Source organism: Vigna angularis, chromosome 1 (assembly GCF_016808095.1).
Source record: "Vigna angularis cultivar LongXiaoDou No.4 chromosome 1, ASM1680809v1, whole genome shotgun sequence".
Taxonomy (NCBI): Eukaryota; Viridiplantae; Streptophyta; class Magnoliopsida; order Fabales; family Fabaceae; genus Vigna; species Vigna angularis.
In genome coordinates, this window is record NC_068970.1 from 33,857,543 (window position 1) to 33,874,554 (window position 17,012).

The following is a 17,012-nucleotide window of genomic DNA, read 5'->3' on the forward strand; positions in this document are numbered from 1 at the left end:
CTACTGATTTCATGTATTTGTACAACTACATAAATTTGATGTATTGTGTTGTGATTTCTATTTTGATACCTGTAGTGTTCATATTAAGTCATTTTATTCAGTTACACATCGAATGCAAATTGTGATCTTTATGCTATACTAGTAGGCTGGGAACTATGTGAAAGATGAAGTATGGCATGCCTTAATTGTTGTGATAAGTAATGCTTCTGAACTTCATGGATATACAGTAAGAGCATTATACAAGGCATTTCAGAGGTCAGCTGAACAGGTGCTCTTTTCTGCTTTCACAAACTCTGTTTATGCTTTTGATTTTCTTTTACTGCAATTGATTTAATTTCATTGTTTAATATCTTTCATCAGGAAACTCTTGTTCGCGTTGCAGTGTGGTGCATTGGAGAGTATGGTGAATTCTTAATCAACAATGATGGAATGCTTGATGTAGAAGATCCCATAAGGGTGAGTAAATGGTTTCTTCTTGAAATGTTGTACATAATATTTAACTTGAATGGTGAGAGGGAATAAAGGAATATTTTATTAATTACAGTCATGCTAATTACATTCGCAACTCCTCTATTTGTAACAAGCATGTTCTCTAAAAAAGAAAATAAAATCTGCTGGAATGAATGTGTAGATGCTTACTGAGGATATCTCAAGTTCCTCCTTATAGGCTTTCATACAAGAAATTGAAAAAAAAATCATGAAACAGAGACTTAACAAAGAGAACCTTTTTGACAAAAGAACAAAAGAGTTGAATCTACAGCCAAGTGAGACATCACACCACTTAGAATGTGCTCAGGAGGTTCTGATGACCCTATTTATCTTTGGAGGCTAGTGGGCTTCTGTTAGGTTACTTTGTTCAAGTAACCTGATCTACACTCTCTTCTCACCTCAACTCTCAAACAACAGTAATGAAAGTAAAATGTATATGTATTATTGATTCTGTAAAGTATAGAAAAATACAAGTATGCACCCCAAGGAAGCCAACTTTCCTCCAATGGAAAAGATGTCCAGTCTATAACCCAAAGAAATATCACATGATCCCCTCCTCAACCTATTCTGTTTTTATTTATACTCTCTCTCTACTAACTAACTAACCTCTTTTCCCGCCTTGAATTCCCTCCTCTTTTATTCCTCCTCTCGTATACCTATAACTTCCTAACAGCTTCACCAGAGCACGGCGCATGGTGTACATTTGTCAATATTTGTCAGGATACTGGGTGATAGGATAGAAGGCAGGGGAGCCGAACGGTAGGAGGCAAAGGGAAGCAAGCCGAACGGTGGAAGGCGGTGCAGAGCTGGAGCCGAACGGTTTTTCTTGCTGAGGATTTGCTTCATATACTTCGAATAGGTGGGAATTTGTTGTAGTGCTTCGGTCAAGGGTATGGTGATCTCCAGCTGGTTGAATATTTGCTTGAATCGAGCCAATTGTCTCTCCTTATCTCTATTTGAAGGGATTTTCGGATAAGGAAGATGTTTCATAATTTCCTTCTCTTTTTGCTTTTTCTCTTTTTCTTGACTTTTATTTTCTTCTCCTTTATTCACATACTCACTTTTATTTTTCTCTTTCTCTTCCTCACACTCATTTTTCTCTTTCTCATTTTCTTTTTTCTCCAAAACTTCCTCCTCCACAACTAGATTGTCTTCAATCCCTCTTCCCACAATTTTTCCACTCAGGGTAGTAATTGAATTGCAATGCTCCTTGGGATTAGTTTGGGTGTTGGCTGAAAAATGACCTGTCTGTTGATCTGATAGTTGTTTAGCCAACTGTCCAACCTGTGTTTCAAGATTTCTGATTGAAGCTTCTGTATTTTTCTGATTGGTCATAGAGGCTTGCATGAATTTTTCTAGAGTATCCTCTAATTTGGTTGTTCTTTCATACACAGAAGGATTTTGTTGTTGATGTTGATAAGGAGGTTGTCTATTTGAAGGACCAACATCTTGTTTCCATCCAAAATTTTGACTTTGATTGTTTCTCCACCCCTGTGAAAAGTTATTGTTGTTAGAGAAATTCCCTGATCTTCCTTGATTACTCACATATTGAACTTCTCCTTCTTGTGGGCTACTTTGATATGAACAATGACCACTGGGATGGTCACCTCCACAGAAGTTACATCTAATGGGTTGTTGACTAGGAGAAGATTGTATTGCTTTTAACTGCTCAGGTAAGTTACCCATCTGTTTGGTTAATGCTTCCATCTGCTGAGTCAGAATTTCGTTGAATTGTTTGTCTATTATGCTGAGCTTGATGGTTTGTAGATGCTAATGCCTCAATGATTCTTGTTGCTTGCTCTGCATCTACAGACATCATTGTTCCTCCAACTGCTGCATCTAATATCATTTTTGTATCTGGCCTCAGACCATTGCAGAAAATATTTAGTTGAGCAATATCTTCAAACCCATGATTTGGGCATCTCCTCAACAAAGAATTAAATCGTTCCCAAGCTTCACAGAATGGCTCATCTGGTCCTTGCCTAAAAGTAGAAATCTCAGCTTTTGCCTTAATGTAACGAGAAGGTGGAAATAATCTATTCAAGAATTTAACTTCTACATCACTCCACTTGTTCAGACTTTGGTTTGGATGTGATTTAAGCCATTCCTTTGCTCTACCTATCAAAGAAAAAGGAAACAAACGCATATATACATGGTCAAGATCTCCTTCTTCAAATCCCATAGTTCCTATCAATTCATAAAATGTAGAAAGATGAATGTGTGGATCTTCATTATCCATTCCAGTGAATTGATGAGAACTGATTAGGCTAAGGAAAGCTGGCTTCATCTCCAATGTTTTTGTGGTGGGCGGTATTACTATGCTAGAAAAATATCTTGGCCCTTGTTGCACAACATAGTCTCCCAATGTTCTTCTAGGTGGGGTTGTTCCTTCTTCCGCCATATTTTCTGTTTCCAAATGTGTGATGGAAGTATTGGAAGATTTTTCCTTTGTTTTTCCTTGCTTCTTCTTGTTTTTGCCTCTACTTCTTCGAGCGGTTTTTTCTATCTCTGGGTCAAATGCTAATTGATCTTTAGAAACCTGACCTCTTAAGAACATAAATCAAAACAGCTCAAGAAAGGATTAGTACAAAAGAGAAAACTAAATAAACTAAATAAAAAAAGAAATATATTCACAAAGCTGGATGAGATAACTTTAAAGATTCAAAAGAAAACCATTCCCCGGCAACGGCGCCAAAAATACTTGTTAAAGTTTTGGCAAGCATACCAATAGTCAACTGTAGTATAATGATTTTTTAAGTAAGAGTGTCGAACCCACGAGGAACAGTTTCGATTAAATAGATAAATTGTTATCTCAAACAGTATATATACAAGGATGTTCAATTTGATTCATGATGGATGTTGATAAATAAAACTACGTTGCGTGAAAGTAAAATAACAACAACAAATAACTTAATGAAGATTAATATGAGAAGTTGGGATTGAATTCATCTATCTCACTCATCTGCAATCTGGATGAATACAAACATATAGCAACTGAAATTACCAACATTGATGCAACACACTAAAGTCATTTATATCGATTCCTCGCATATAAAATTCATAAGAGCATTTCCTTGAATATTGATTCCTCACATATCCAACAAACTGTCCATCATTATATTCAAGTGTTATAAGCAATTGATAAACTGAAATCTATCCCTAGCATCACAGAATATCAAGTATTCTTGCTCAGATCAGAGTTTTAGAAATACTTTCCAGTTAAGTCTAAAATCGACATTCATGAAACTATTGTTCAGGTAGAATCAAGCATTAAGAGCAGAACAAAAATACCAATGTTGAATAAAAACAAAAATGCTATATATAAATATCACCAGATTACATCCGAGTTCGAATCGATTACATTCAATCCCAAGAGAAGAGATCAGCCACTCATGGTGGCGATTGACATTCTAAGAGATGAAGAAGAAGATCCTACAGCTGAAGTGGAAGAAAAACTCTTTGGGTAACTTCTTTCTCCGTCCCCCCCCCCCCCCCCCCCCCCCCCCCCCCCCCCCTCTTTTCTTTCAGCTTCGTAAGTATATAAACTGCCCGAATTCTCGCTTAAGCTAAATTATTCTCGCTTAAGCGAGAAGAAACTTCTTAGAGAAGATAATCATTCTCGCTTAAGCGAGAATGACTTTTAAGGTAATGGCTTCCTGGACAAATCTAGCTTAAGTGAAATCATTCTAGCTTGGGCGAAATGTTGCAGAATTTGCTCTTCTCTCTTAGTTTACCTGAAATGTATACAAACTAGGGATCAAATGATTTCCTTTTACTCAATAACTCAGAAACATGTGATTACATTTCATCTTTCTTAGATTGGGAAAAATTGATACAAATATACTCAATTCAAAACATAAGTGCTCAAATTCCATATGAAAATTAACTACTTTTTTTGCACTTATCAGTGACACAACAAAGCAGTTGCGTTTCCGGTGATCGTTCTTCGACTGCCGATCGGAATCGCGGCACGAAGCATTTGCCTTACTCTGAATTGATGAACAGGAAAGCTCAGGGGCTTAGTTTTAGATGGGGTGAAAAAGACCACCCCTTGCATCGTTGTACAGAGCGGCAACTAAGAATGGTGGCGTTAGCTGACGACGAAACAATAAACGAAGCGGGGGAGGTTATCGAGAGTGGGATGCGAGAAGAGGAAGATGACCGTACCTTGGAGTGTTGTTCTATGGAGCTGTTCGCAGAGGTTGAAGTGTTGTGGGATGGTCGGAACGCCCTTCACTCTGCGCGTAAAGTCGTCTCAATGGAGTAACCCTGGGAGTGCTGATTGATAGTGGGGCTAGTAACAATTTTATCTCTCCTCATGTAGTGGCTGCTTTGGAGTTGAAAGTGAACAAAAGAAAACTGATTGGGGTACGTCTAGGATATGGGCACAGGGTGTCTACTGCGGGGAAATGTGAGAAGTTGGATGTTCAACTAGGAGAATTCTCTACTACGGTGGAGCCATATGTGTTGGAGTTGGAAGACATAGACATGATTTTGGGAGTTTTTTGGTTGCGGAGATTTGGGAAGGTTACTTTTGATTGGGAAGAGATGACTCTAAGTTTCCTTTGGCAAGACAAATATCTAGAACTACCAGGTTAGAAATTAAAAAAATATGAAGCCATGTCTTCAACAGCATTACTTCAGCCCTTGCCTATTCCAGATAGAATTTGGGAAGACATTTCTTTAGACTTCATTACGGCTTTACCAAAACTGAAAGGGTTTCAAGCAATATTTGTAGTGGTGGATTGGTTGTCTAAATATGGCCAATTTATTTTGCTGAAACATCCTAAAACTGCAAGGAAAATTGCTGAATTGCTTGCTAAGGAAATTGAATTATTTCGGTTAGAGGAAGCAACTCTGAAAATGAGTTCTTCTTATCATCCTGAGACCGATGGTCAAATAGAAGTGGTAAGCCGATGTTTCGAAGCTTATTTACAATGTTTTGTATTAGTGCGCTTTACACAAGGAGAAAAGCGTGTGGAAGTTGTAGCCGCTAACTTGGTTGATAAAGATGAAGCCATTCGACAATTGAAATATCACTTGATTTGAGTTCAACCGTAAATGAAGACATTTATAGACAAAAAACATTGATTCATGTAGTTGGAGGTGGGAGAGTGGGTGTTTATCAAATTGCGACCACATAGACACCTAATCATGGCTCGACTTATTAATCAGAAGTGGGCAGCTCGGTATTATGGTTTTTTTTAGTAGTTGTAGAAATTGGAGAAGTGTCTTATAAGGTGCAGTTGTCGAAATCAGCCAAAGTACATTTAGTTTTTTCCCAACTAAGAAAGGCTATTAAAAACCATACAGTAGAACTAACTTTACCAAAAAAGTTGACTCTTGAGGAGGAAGATAACATCATCAAACAATGGTTGGTGGAGTGGAAGGGAATAACAGAGAAGGAGACAACTTGGGAAGATGAGGTGCTACTGCTGAGTCAATTTCCTTCTTTTAGCCTTGAGGACAAGGCTGTTGTTGCATAAGGGAGTAATGATAGGACTCCTAATAAGGTTCATAAGGTGGGAAGTGCACATGGCCTGTTACTCAGCAGGGAAAATTTATAGAAGATAGGCCCAAAATATAGAATGTTTATGTATAAAGAAAGAAAGTGGGGTTAGGAAAAGAAATAGTGAGAAGTTAGTTAGGATGGGGAATGACGTGTCAAAAATCCAGGGATGGGGAAATTTTGTTATAGGAGAGAGAAGTGAGAGTGTGGAGGGGGCACTGGAGTAGGAGGTTGTGAGTTGGTTAGGAGGAGAGTAATCCTCTAGAGGAGTCTAGTACTCTGGGGTTTCCTTGTCGTTGTAGAGCTTTCAGCTCAATCATCTTTTCTACTACATAATACTCTGAATAATACAACTTTTGATATTCAGTTATTGTTTGGTGTCTATCACCCCACTTCACCAGGAATGAGGCTCTGAATACCAATGATAGGTTTTCATACCTATAATGAGATGTTTTAGAAACTGCAGATCTTTATTCCAACAACATACCAACTTTCCTCCAATGTGGAGAAACCCAACACATACAATTTTTGGTTATTCGAGAAAACCAGACTCTCCACTCTTCCTATTCTTTTCAGAATGTACAAAAAAACAATGAAAAACTGCTAAAAACAACTGCCTACACATACTTTATAAAATTGTGAGACAATAAAACCTATCCATAGACAGTTATAACTGTCTGTCCCTTTTATTTCTCCTAATATAAATATTTCCCTTGAACCTATCAAACGCTCTGTCTGTAATGTATATTGTAGCACCTTGAAAATTCTAGAGAATTTATCTTTCATTACATTCTAATATTACTGTTCTTTTTTTCATTCTTCATTTGTTTCATGCAAGCAGGTGACTGAGTCAGATGTTGTACATGTTGTAGAGATTGCTTTAAAACGGCACTCATTGGATATTACCACAAAAGCAATGACTTTGGTTGCCCTATTGAAGCTATCTTCACGGTTTCCTTCCTTTTCGGAGTATGATTTTCCTCTGTTGATTTGGTTATACATATCTATTACATTATACCTTAAAATGGAAATTTTCTTTGAGTAAATTGCACTTTTTTCTCCTAAGTAAGACATGCGAGTATTATATTGTCGTTCCCTATGTTAAATACACACTTCCCTCCCCTAACATATTTGGTTATATGATATTATTTTAAACTTGTTAATGTTTCATTAATTTCCATTAAAAGAGTTTATTACTAAAATATCCTTTTTAACCCGACCATCTCCTAAGAGATGCAAGTTATTACACCTAATATATTACACTTCACTCTATTTTGAAACTTTTCCTTAGAAACAATTTTATGACCTAAATATCTTTTACAATCTCCTACCTTAAGATTTTTTATGGTACATTTTTCGTTTTTCTTATTTTAAGATATATAATTTTCTTCTTTAATAGACGAAACGTACATCACGGTTTTCAACAGTTTTCTTCTGTAAAATATATAATAGTTTCTATCAAAGAATATTCTTTTGATCAGAAAATCATTGGTTAGTACGTTTCGCACTTTTTTCACAAAAATGTATGCTACTAAATTATTTTTGTTTTTATAATATATTTCTGGTGCTAAATTCTTTCTCCAATGTACTAACAGCTAATTTAGTTAGACATTTTTGTCATTCCAAAGTGTTTACTTTGCTTGCAGCGCCTTAGGAAAGAGAAACAATGTTGATGTGTAGATAGGAAACAATGTTAGGACATCGTGCGAACAAACGATAACTTTTAAATTAATTTTTTATTATAATGTAGTTAAAAAATATTTTAAAATCTTGTAAGTAATATTATTTTTTGGTTATAAGGTAAATGAACTAAACTGCGTATTTCAATTATAAGAGATGTGAACAATGGCATAGATACTTGTTCTCTCAAGGGAGGGGAGTGTAATTTACTTTACTTTTTTCCTGCCTTTACTTTTGATGAATGCTATATTATATTTTAGTATAACCGAGCAGATCTAGCTCAAAATAGTAACACTTATGGCCTGATCAGATCCCATATGCCTGTGTTTTCATCTCTAACAAAACATGGTTCTTTTTCATCCATGTATCTTCACCCCTACACATCAAATACATATGTTCCTATAATAAGCTCAAATCTTGCTTGTATTTATACATTTGACGCGAAAGCGTTCCCATTCAATATGTAGGAGAATCAGGGAAATAGTGGTTCAGTACAAAGGGAACTTTGTGTTAGAATTGCAGCAAAGATCCATAGAATTCAATTTGATTATGGCAAAGCATCAAAATATTAGGTGAGGTTAAGCAATTTGTACGTATAATATATTATTTCAAAAGCTTAAATTGCTACTATACCCTTAAGTGGAAACCCATATAGGGAAAATATTTATCATCGTGCAGGTCTACACTTGTAGAGAGGATGCCAGTTCTGGATGAGGCTACTTTCATTGCTAGGAGGGCTGGATCTTTGCCAGATGCAGCTTCAACACCTACTAATGGAGTAGCCAAAGCTGTGGCTCCTATTGTAGATCTCCTTGATATAAATTCAGATGATGCTCCTATACCAAGCTCTTCAGGTGGTGATCTTCTTCATGACCTTCTTGGTGTCAATATTTCATTGGCAGCTCAGCAGTCTGGTTAGTGTTTGTGGTGTATCTTATAAATTATCATAATGCTTCTATAAATGAAGTGTTTGTACCTAATAATTGCCGTCATTGTTTATTATTCCATAAATAAAAGGTAAGTAGCTCTATTTTTTTATCAATACGGGTTTGACAATTTTCTTAGATAGAAAAAATCTTTTGGAGGAGCAGAAGAATGCAGAAAGATGACAAGACACCTAAAACCTAAGATATTTGTCACATAACAGGACATGCCAATCAGTTTGTAAGTAACATCCCTATAGCGACCATGAGCAGCTGATTAAAGGATATATAAAATACCTGTCCCAATCGTCATCTATAGGTGAAAAGGCTCCCTTGAAAACTCTGGCATTCCTTTCCTGTTAAAGAAGTCAAAGAACTGGAAAGACACACTGCCAAAAATCTTGGCTCTACGAAAGCCAAAAGAACTAATGTTATGTTAGATTTCATCTTAAAACCAATTGAACTTAAGCAAAGTTGTCCAAATATATAAATTGTACCCAATGTTAGAGATATTTCTCTTTTCTGTTTACTGTGAATTATAAACTTACTTTACTGTTTTTTCCTTCGTAACCGTTATAATTCTTCAATCTATATATAGGTTTTTGTAACAGAGTTGCAACTCTTTCTAGCATGCACATTTTCTTTTTAGTATCAAATTTCTCGTTAAATATCATATCAAGAGCACAGTGATCCATGCCTTTAGAAAATGTTATACCTCCTTTCTCTTTGCCGTTTGTAGCTACTCAGGTGATACTTTGCAAACCCATAATGCTGCTCCTGATGGTGGTTTTGTAGTTTTGTTCCACCACCAACTCCTGTTACAAAACGAGGTAGGCAGAGAACTATATTGTGGAATAATTTTCCTTGATTATTTGAGGAATAATGCATAGGTATTTAAGAAGGAATAAATATCCTAATTAAGGAAATAAATTTCCTGAAATAAAGATCCGAAATCTGGAGCAAATATGCTAAATAATTCCTAATTCCGATCACTTAATTTTAGGGATTTCAAAAAATACTATATTGTACAATAAATATATAATATTTCCACATATTCTGACCCCTCCTCCCTCAAGCTCAATCTGAGGAATAGATATTTGTCATTCCCACTTGCTTATGAAGAAGATTGAGCTATTTAGATCTTTCTTTAGCACATCGGCTACCTGCTCCCGGGAAGGAATGACTTGAGATTAAAACTGATAAAATATATTCTTGAGGGCTTAACAATTCCCTCTCATTATCTTCTATATATATTGAAAACACAAGAGTACATGGAACATCAAGAGTCTGCACTAGTTCTCTAGGTACAGAACTAGGTACGACTCATTAATGGTCTAGCAGACAAGCCTTAATGATGATATATAACAATAATTATTCTAACACTCCCCCTCAAGCTGGAGCATACAGATTGTATGTACCAAGCTTGGAACAAATAAACTCAATCCGAAGTCCCCTTAATAACTTAGTCAACACATCTGCGAGTTGGTCATTTGATCCAACAAACTCAGTACATATTTCTTTTGATAATAACTTTTTCCGAACAAAATGACAATCAATTTCTATATGTTTAGTTCTCTTGTGAAACACTGGATTTGATGCAATGTGAAGAGCAGCTTGGTTATCACAATACATCTTCATACTCTGGATGTCACAGAAGCTAAGCTCTTGAAGGAACTGCTTCACCCATATAAGTTCACATGTTAGTGATGCCATTGCCCTATATTTAGCTTCAGCTGTTGATCGAGCCACTACATTCTGTTTCTTACTTTTCCATGAGATAATGTTTCCTCCAAGGAAAACACAATATCCAGTAGTAGATCGTCTATCAATAGGAGAACCTGCCCAATCGGCATCACAATATCCTGATACATGAAGGCTTCCTTTTTCTTCATATAATAGCCCTTGCCCGGGAGCCTTTTTCACATACCTTAGAATGCAAATGATAGCATTCCAATGGCCAACATATGGAGTTTGCATGAACTGACTAACCACTCTAACTGCAAAAGATAGATCCGGCCTTGTAATAGTGAGATAGATTAGTTTTCCAACTAGCCTCCTATATCTCTCTGGGTCGGAGAATAACTCACCTTCTTTTGTTGTTAATTTTTGATTTGGGTCCATAGGACTGTCAACCGGTCTACAATCAATCATGCCTGTTTCTTGCAAAATATCCAGAGCATACTTCCTTTGGGAGATTACAACTCTATCTTTTGACTGAGCTACTTCAATGCCTAAGAAGTATTTGAGGCTTCCAAGATCCTTGGTTTGGAAATGTCTACACAAGTACTCCTTCAATTGAGATATTCCAGCAGTATCATTTCCTGTAACGACTATATCATCAACATATACTATTAAGTAAACACATTTCCCGAGAGACGAATGATAATAAAAGACTGAATGATCTGCTTCACTGCGTTTTAGTTCAAATTTTTGAACAATGGAGCTGAATTTTGCAAACCAAGCACGTGGTGATTGCTTGAGCCCATATAGAGATCGGTGCAATTTGCAAACCATACCAGACTCCCCCTAAGCACCAAACCCAGGAGGTTGCTCCATATAAACTTCTTCCTCAAGATCACCATGGAGAAAGACATTTTTGATATCCAATTGATGAAGTGGCCAATGACGAATTGCTGCCATTGCGAAGAAAAGACGAATGGTAGTCATCTTGGCCACGGGAGAAAAGGTGTCACAATAATCAAGGCCATAAACCTGAGTGTAACCCTTTTGCAACTAGTCGGGCTTTTAGCCTATCAATTTCACCATTAGGGCCGACTTTAATTGCATATACCCATCGACAACCAAGAGCCTTTTTGCCCGGGGGAAATGGCACAAGCTCCCAAGTATTACTGTGGTCAAGAGCCTGCATTTCAACAATCATGGCTTGTCGCCATCTAGGATGATCAAGTACTCCTTTCACATTTTTGGGTATAACCACAGACGACACTGAGGATAAAAGGGAATAGAAGGAGGGCGACAATCTGTGATAGCTAAGAAAGTTATAAATGGGATGAGTGTTTCGAGTGGAACGAGTACCTTTTCTGAGAGCAATGGGCCAACCAGAATCATCTTCACCAGGAGGCGTGGCAGGAGGCGGTGAGGAAGAAGAATCTGAAGGAGGAGATCCACCATTTTCTGGAAGAGGACTAGCCATCGGGGTACTGTGTCGGAAGATATCAATATGTGGAGAGGAAGGTTCGGGAGGACCTTGAGCATGGCTTGGATTGACTGAGAAATTGGAGATATTGGACTCAACCACTGGAAGAGGAAGGACCTGTTGGAGGATAGGAACATCTTGAACAGATGGAGAGAAGAAAGGTGTATGTTCAAAGAATGTAACATTGGCAGACATGTAGTACTTCTTGGTTTCAGGAGAGTAACACCGGTACCCTTTTTGAAGCAGAGAATAGCCCAAAAAGACACATTTGATCGCACGAGCGGAGAGCTTGTCTAGCCCCGGAGACATGTCGTGAACAAAACAAACACAACCAAAGACTCGAGGAGGGGTGTGAAAGAGAGGATCATTGGGAAAGAGAATGGAGAAAGGGACTTTGTTATTGAGAGAGGAGGAAGGCATCCTATTAATAAGAAAACATGCAGTTAAGATGGCATCCCCCAGTGATGAATAGGAATATGGGCACCAAGCAAAAGGGTACGAGCAGTTTCAACCAAGTGTCGATTTTTTCTTTCGGCTATACCATTTTGTTGGGGTGTATGAGGACAAGTGGACTGATGCAAAATACCATGGGAGCTAAGGATTGCAGAAAAAGTGGATGAGAAATACTCTTTAGCATTATCACTTCTTAAGATTTTAATTACTTGACCAAATTGGTTCTGGATTTCATTCAAAAAGGATGTGAAGATGGGTAACAATTCAGAGCGATCTTTCATTAGATAAACCCAAGTACATCTAGAATACTCATCAATAAATGTAACAAAATACCTAAAACCAAAAGAAGAGACGCGACTAGGTCCCCAGACATCAGAATGAATAATAGAAAAACTAGAATTACACATTGATTGAGACCTTTTAGGAAAGACAGATCTAACATGTTTTTCTAGTTGACAAGACTCACATTCTAAAGTCTGAAGACCACTAAGTTCAGGACACATCTTTTTTAACTTTGACAAGTGAGGATGGCCAAATCGGTCATGTAACACTTTAGGGGGAAGAGCTGCAACACAGGATACCTGTGGACGAGATCCAAAATGGTATAAACCTCCAGCTTCATATCCTTCTCCAATTTGTCTCCCTGAGCCACACTCCTGTATAACAAAAGATTTTGAATCAAAAGTTATTGAACAATGTAACATTTTGGTTAACTGACTTAAGGAAATTAAATTCAATGGAGAGTTAGGGACAAAAAGAACAGATTTCAGAGTTAGAGAGGGAGACAGGGAGACTTGACCGACTCCCTTTGAACAAGTTTTAAAGCCATTTGCAAGGGTAATGGAATGGGGTTTTTCTTGGAGGGAAAGGGTTGAGAACAATGAGGTATTACCAGAGATGTGATCAGAAGCACCCGATTCAATTACCCATGAATTTTGACCTTCCATGGATTGAGAAATGCAAGTTGTGGATGTACTTGGGGATTGAGATGATTGTGCCAAGCTGTTAGACTTTAATCGCAGATACTCTTGATACTCTTCCTAAGTGAACTTGGTGTTGGAAGTGGGAGTTTCAGCCTTAGAGATATTGGCTGTTTTTGAAGGAAAACCATGCAAGGAGTAGCATTTTTCTTGGATGTGACCCACCCTATTACAGTAAGTGCACTGTGGACGTCCCCGACCTCCACGTCCTCCTCCTCTAGTGCCACGTCCTCCTCTTTCTCGTGTAGCAACCATGACAGATGGTTCCATTGTTTCATGAGCTTCCTGAGATTGAGGCACTGGAACACGAAGAAGACGTGTGGTCAAGGCTTCCAAGGAAGGGACCTCATGACTTGTCAGAAGTTGATCTCTGATATGATTCAAATATGGATGTAAAGCACGGAGGATCATCACCATATAATACTTGTCAAGCTTCTTCTTGATGTCTTCCGAAGATTCCACTTCCAAGAACATTCTCAACTCTTCCACAGCTGCTTGGGCTTCAGTCATGAAGGAGACCATATCATGGTCTGTCATTTTGAGACATGAAACCTTGTTTGTTGTATCATAGAGACGTTGAATATCATTAGCATAAATGCTTTGAGCTTTCTTCCAAAAAGAGTGACATGTTTTGAAGGCTCTAAGAGATATCAAAAGTCGGGGTTCCATAGATTGCCACAATAGGGCACACAATTGGAAATCTGCTTGTTTCCATTGTTCAGCTTTTTCAGAAGGTACTTGGCTTCCATCCTTCTCAAGGTGGTCATAATGTCCTTGACCGAGGAACCACATTTCCACGGAAGCAGACCAAGACAGATAATTCTTTCCATTTAACTTTTCGGAAGTAATTGAGGGACTTCCAAAGAAAGAAAGAACACTTCCAGACGCCATTCTTGATAAAAATAGGAGAAGGAAAAGCGAGACAGTGAAGAACCAGAGAACCCTAGAGGGTTTCTTAGGGTTTTCTTCAAGGGGAGCTTCAAGGGAGGGTTTCTTAGGGTTTTCTTCAAGGGGAGCTTCAAGGGGGGTTTTCTTAAGGTTTTGAGGGTCAGAACAGAGAGAGGAGGCTTGGGCGACAACTATGGAGGTGTCACGGTGACTTTCCGACGGGCAGAGGGCGACGCGTGAACAGTATGCGCCTGTTCGCAGCGCACAAAGAAGCTGTGCGTGGCAGAGCATGGAGGAGAATCAGACTCCAGCACCGGTGGGGGTGGTTGTCGCGTGAAGAGACGAACCAGATCCAGTGGTCGCTGGACGGAACAGTGACGGCGGACGGCAGCGGACAGATGCAAGATGGCAGAGAACCAAGTTGAAGAGCTTCAAACTGCAGTTGACAGCTGCAGATAGTGACAAGACAACCGCAGACAACGGCAAAGGGCATCGGACAGATGCGAACAACAATGACAATGTTGGTGGACAACCTAGGACAGAAACCAGAGCAATGCTCTAATACCAACTTGAGATTAAAACTGATAAAATATATTCTTGAGGGCTTAACAGATCCCCCTCTCATTATCTTCTATATATATTGAAAACACAAGAGTACATGGAACATCAAGAGTCTGCACTAGACCTCTAGGTACAGAACTAGGTACGACTCATTAATGGTCTAGCAGACAAGCCTTAATGATGATATGTAACAGTAATTATTCTAACAGAATGTATGACATGCGTATTAGACCTTTTGTATTAGACCTTCTTCTATTTTTTCTTTGATAAAGTGTCTATTTATTTCAACGTGTTTTGTCCTGTCATGCTGGATGGGATTATGTGCAATGTCTATTGTAGACTTAATGTCACAGTCTAGCTTCATGGGACTCTCAAAATTAATCTTCAAGTCATTTAAGATAATTTTTATCCATAATAACTCACTCATTCCTTAATGCAGCTGATGATCTACCCACCACGTTCTGTTTTTTAGTCCTCCATGTCACTAGGTTTCCACCTAGGAAAGTACAATATTCAGTTGTTGGTCTTGTATCAACAAGGGAACCAACATAGTCTCTGTCAGTGTAGGCTTCAAGATTAAGTCTTTCATTCTTTTTTAATAGAACTCCCTTTCCGGGATTGCCCTTCAAGTAATGCAGAATCTTGTAAGCAGCTTGAAGATGAGATTCCTTCGGTTCATGAACTGGAATAAGCAATGTCTGGCATGGTGTGTGCTAGATATATTAGTTTTCCAACCAGTCTCTGGTACATCTTTTTTTCAATCGTTGGTTCCTCTTCATTCTTACGTAGCTTGTGATTAGCATCCATTGAAGTTGATGTGGGTCTGCACCTAATATTTCTTGTCTCTCTGCCAACATATCAGTTATATATTTTTGTGTTTTCGCTGCGAACATATTTAAAGTGTTTTCACTGTACAATAAAGATATAAATGTGTGCACAAAACATGTCTCATCAGTATGATGATAATATCATTATCACATATACTTTCTTGGTATAGAAGTTCAACTCAATCCAATGGGTTTGTCTTATGTTTCAAACTAAATATGTTCAGCACCGTCTTGCCAAGACTAACATACTTGAGGCTAAGTCTATTTCTCCTCCAATGATTTCAGGCTGTAAACTCTCTAAACAAGGTTTTGGTTATTATCTAATCCATCTTTTTGTAGATCTGTGGTGCTTATATTCAATATCTCAGTATCAGTTGACCAAAAATATGGTTATCTGTTGACAAAGTTTGTGTGTTTATGTCAACCCCTCTCTAACTTCATTGAACTAATGTAAAATGAATATTAAGATATTTAAAGGAAACACTTTTATTATGGTATCCAAATTATTCCTGCTCTTCCTAATCAACCTATAATGGTTAAAACATTTTGTGATGCAGACTGGCATGTTGATGTAGATGATCGTCAATCCACTTCTAGAGCATTATATCTTGGTCCTTCTTTAGTTTCATATTTTTTTAAGTAGATTTTAACCCTAACTCAATCTTACAAAATCAACTTGTAAGATGAGGTTTACACTCACTTATATATTGTAATTTGACCTCATCTCTAGACATGTGCGATCTCCAACAATTGTGATCTTACAAACAAATAGTTTTTGCTTGATCTAGTACAAAAGCAAAATGTTGAAGTCTTACCTTTGCCATCACTTAATTTCTTTGGATTCAAATGTTACTTAGTGAACTTGCTATCGCTGATTGTGCTCCAAATGTTTATTGTGACGATCTTAGTATTGTTAAACTTTCTCATAATCCCATTCTGCATGGCAAGACAAAGCACATGGAACTTGATATTTTCTTTGTTTGAGAAAGAGTGATTGCCAAGCAACTCATTTTTCAAAGTATTTTACTTTTCTCAGATCCAAGCTCGTGGTGGATCTCACCCACCTTGAGTTTGTGGAGGGGGTTAAAGATATTTCAGTTTTGTGTTTATGTTCAATTATAAAACTGACTTTTTTGTTTTTTCCTTCATAACAATTGTATTTTTTTAATCTGTAAATGGATTTCTGTTACAGAAAATTACAACTCTTTTTAGCGTGTACACAATCCTTTTAGTATTTATTTATTTTTATTCAATACCCAAGAATTGAGTTAGGTAATATGAGACTTCCCAAAGCTCCCTCCATGGATGCGCGCCAGAACAAGTGAACCTATCACAATAGGCAATTACCAAAGTGAGTTATAGACTGTAATCATAGTAGATTTCATCTTAAAGCTAATTGTCGTTAAGCAAAGTTGTCTAACAAATAAATAAGTTTCTCCCTAATAAATGAGATAGATGGATGATGAGAGATTTCCCAACAAGTTAGTCGTTGTTTAGTTTTAAAAATATCACAGAAACTTACTATTTTATGGGTTTAGTTTCGTT

The 17,012-nt window shown here is 37.6% G+C and overlaps 1 protein-coding gene and 1 non-coding gene across 6 annotated transcripts in view; both read left to right on the forward strand.

The window, feature by feature from the left end:
• Positions 1-17,012, forward strand: part of LOC108321446 (AP-1 complex subunit gamma-2) — a 64,726-nt gene that overhangs the window by 37,221 nt on the left and 10,493 nt on the right. For 4 of the 5 annotated variants that reach the window (XM_017553191.2, XM_017553192.2, XM_052873728.1 and 1 more), the window contains 5 exons: positions 146-268; positions 361-456; positions 6,840-6,967; positions 8,146-8,250; positions 8,357-8,592. In XM_017553191.2, coding sequence (XP_017408680.1) covers positions 146-268; positions 361-456; positions 6,840-6,967; positions 8,146-8,250; positions 8,357-8,592 — 688 coding nt within the window. The remainder of the gene's footprint in view (positions 1-145; positions 269-360; positions 457-6,839; positions 6,968-8,145; positions 8,251-8,356; positions 8,593-17,012) is intronic. The other variant, XM_017553193.2, reaches the window with a different exon arrangement.
• Positions 2,394-2,499, forward strand: LOC128195132 (small nucleolar RNA R71). Its single transcript, XR_008246704.1, has one exon. It is a non-coding gene; the product is annotated as a small nucleolar RNA R71 (small nucleolar RNA).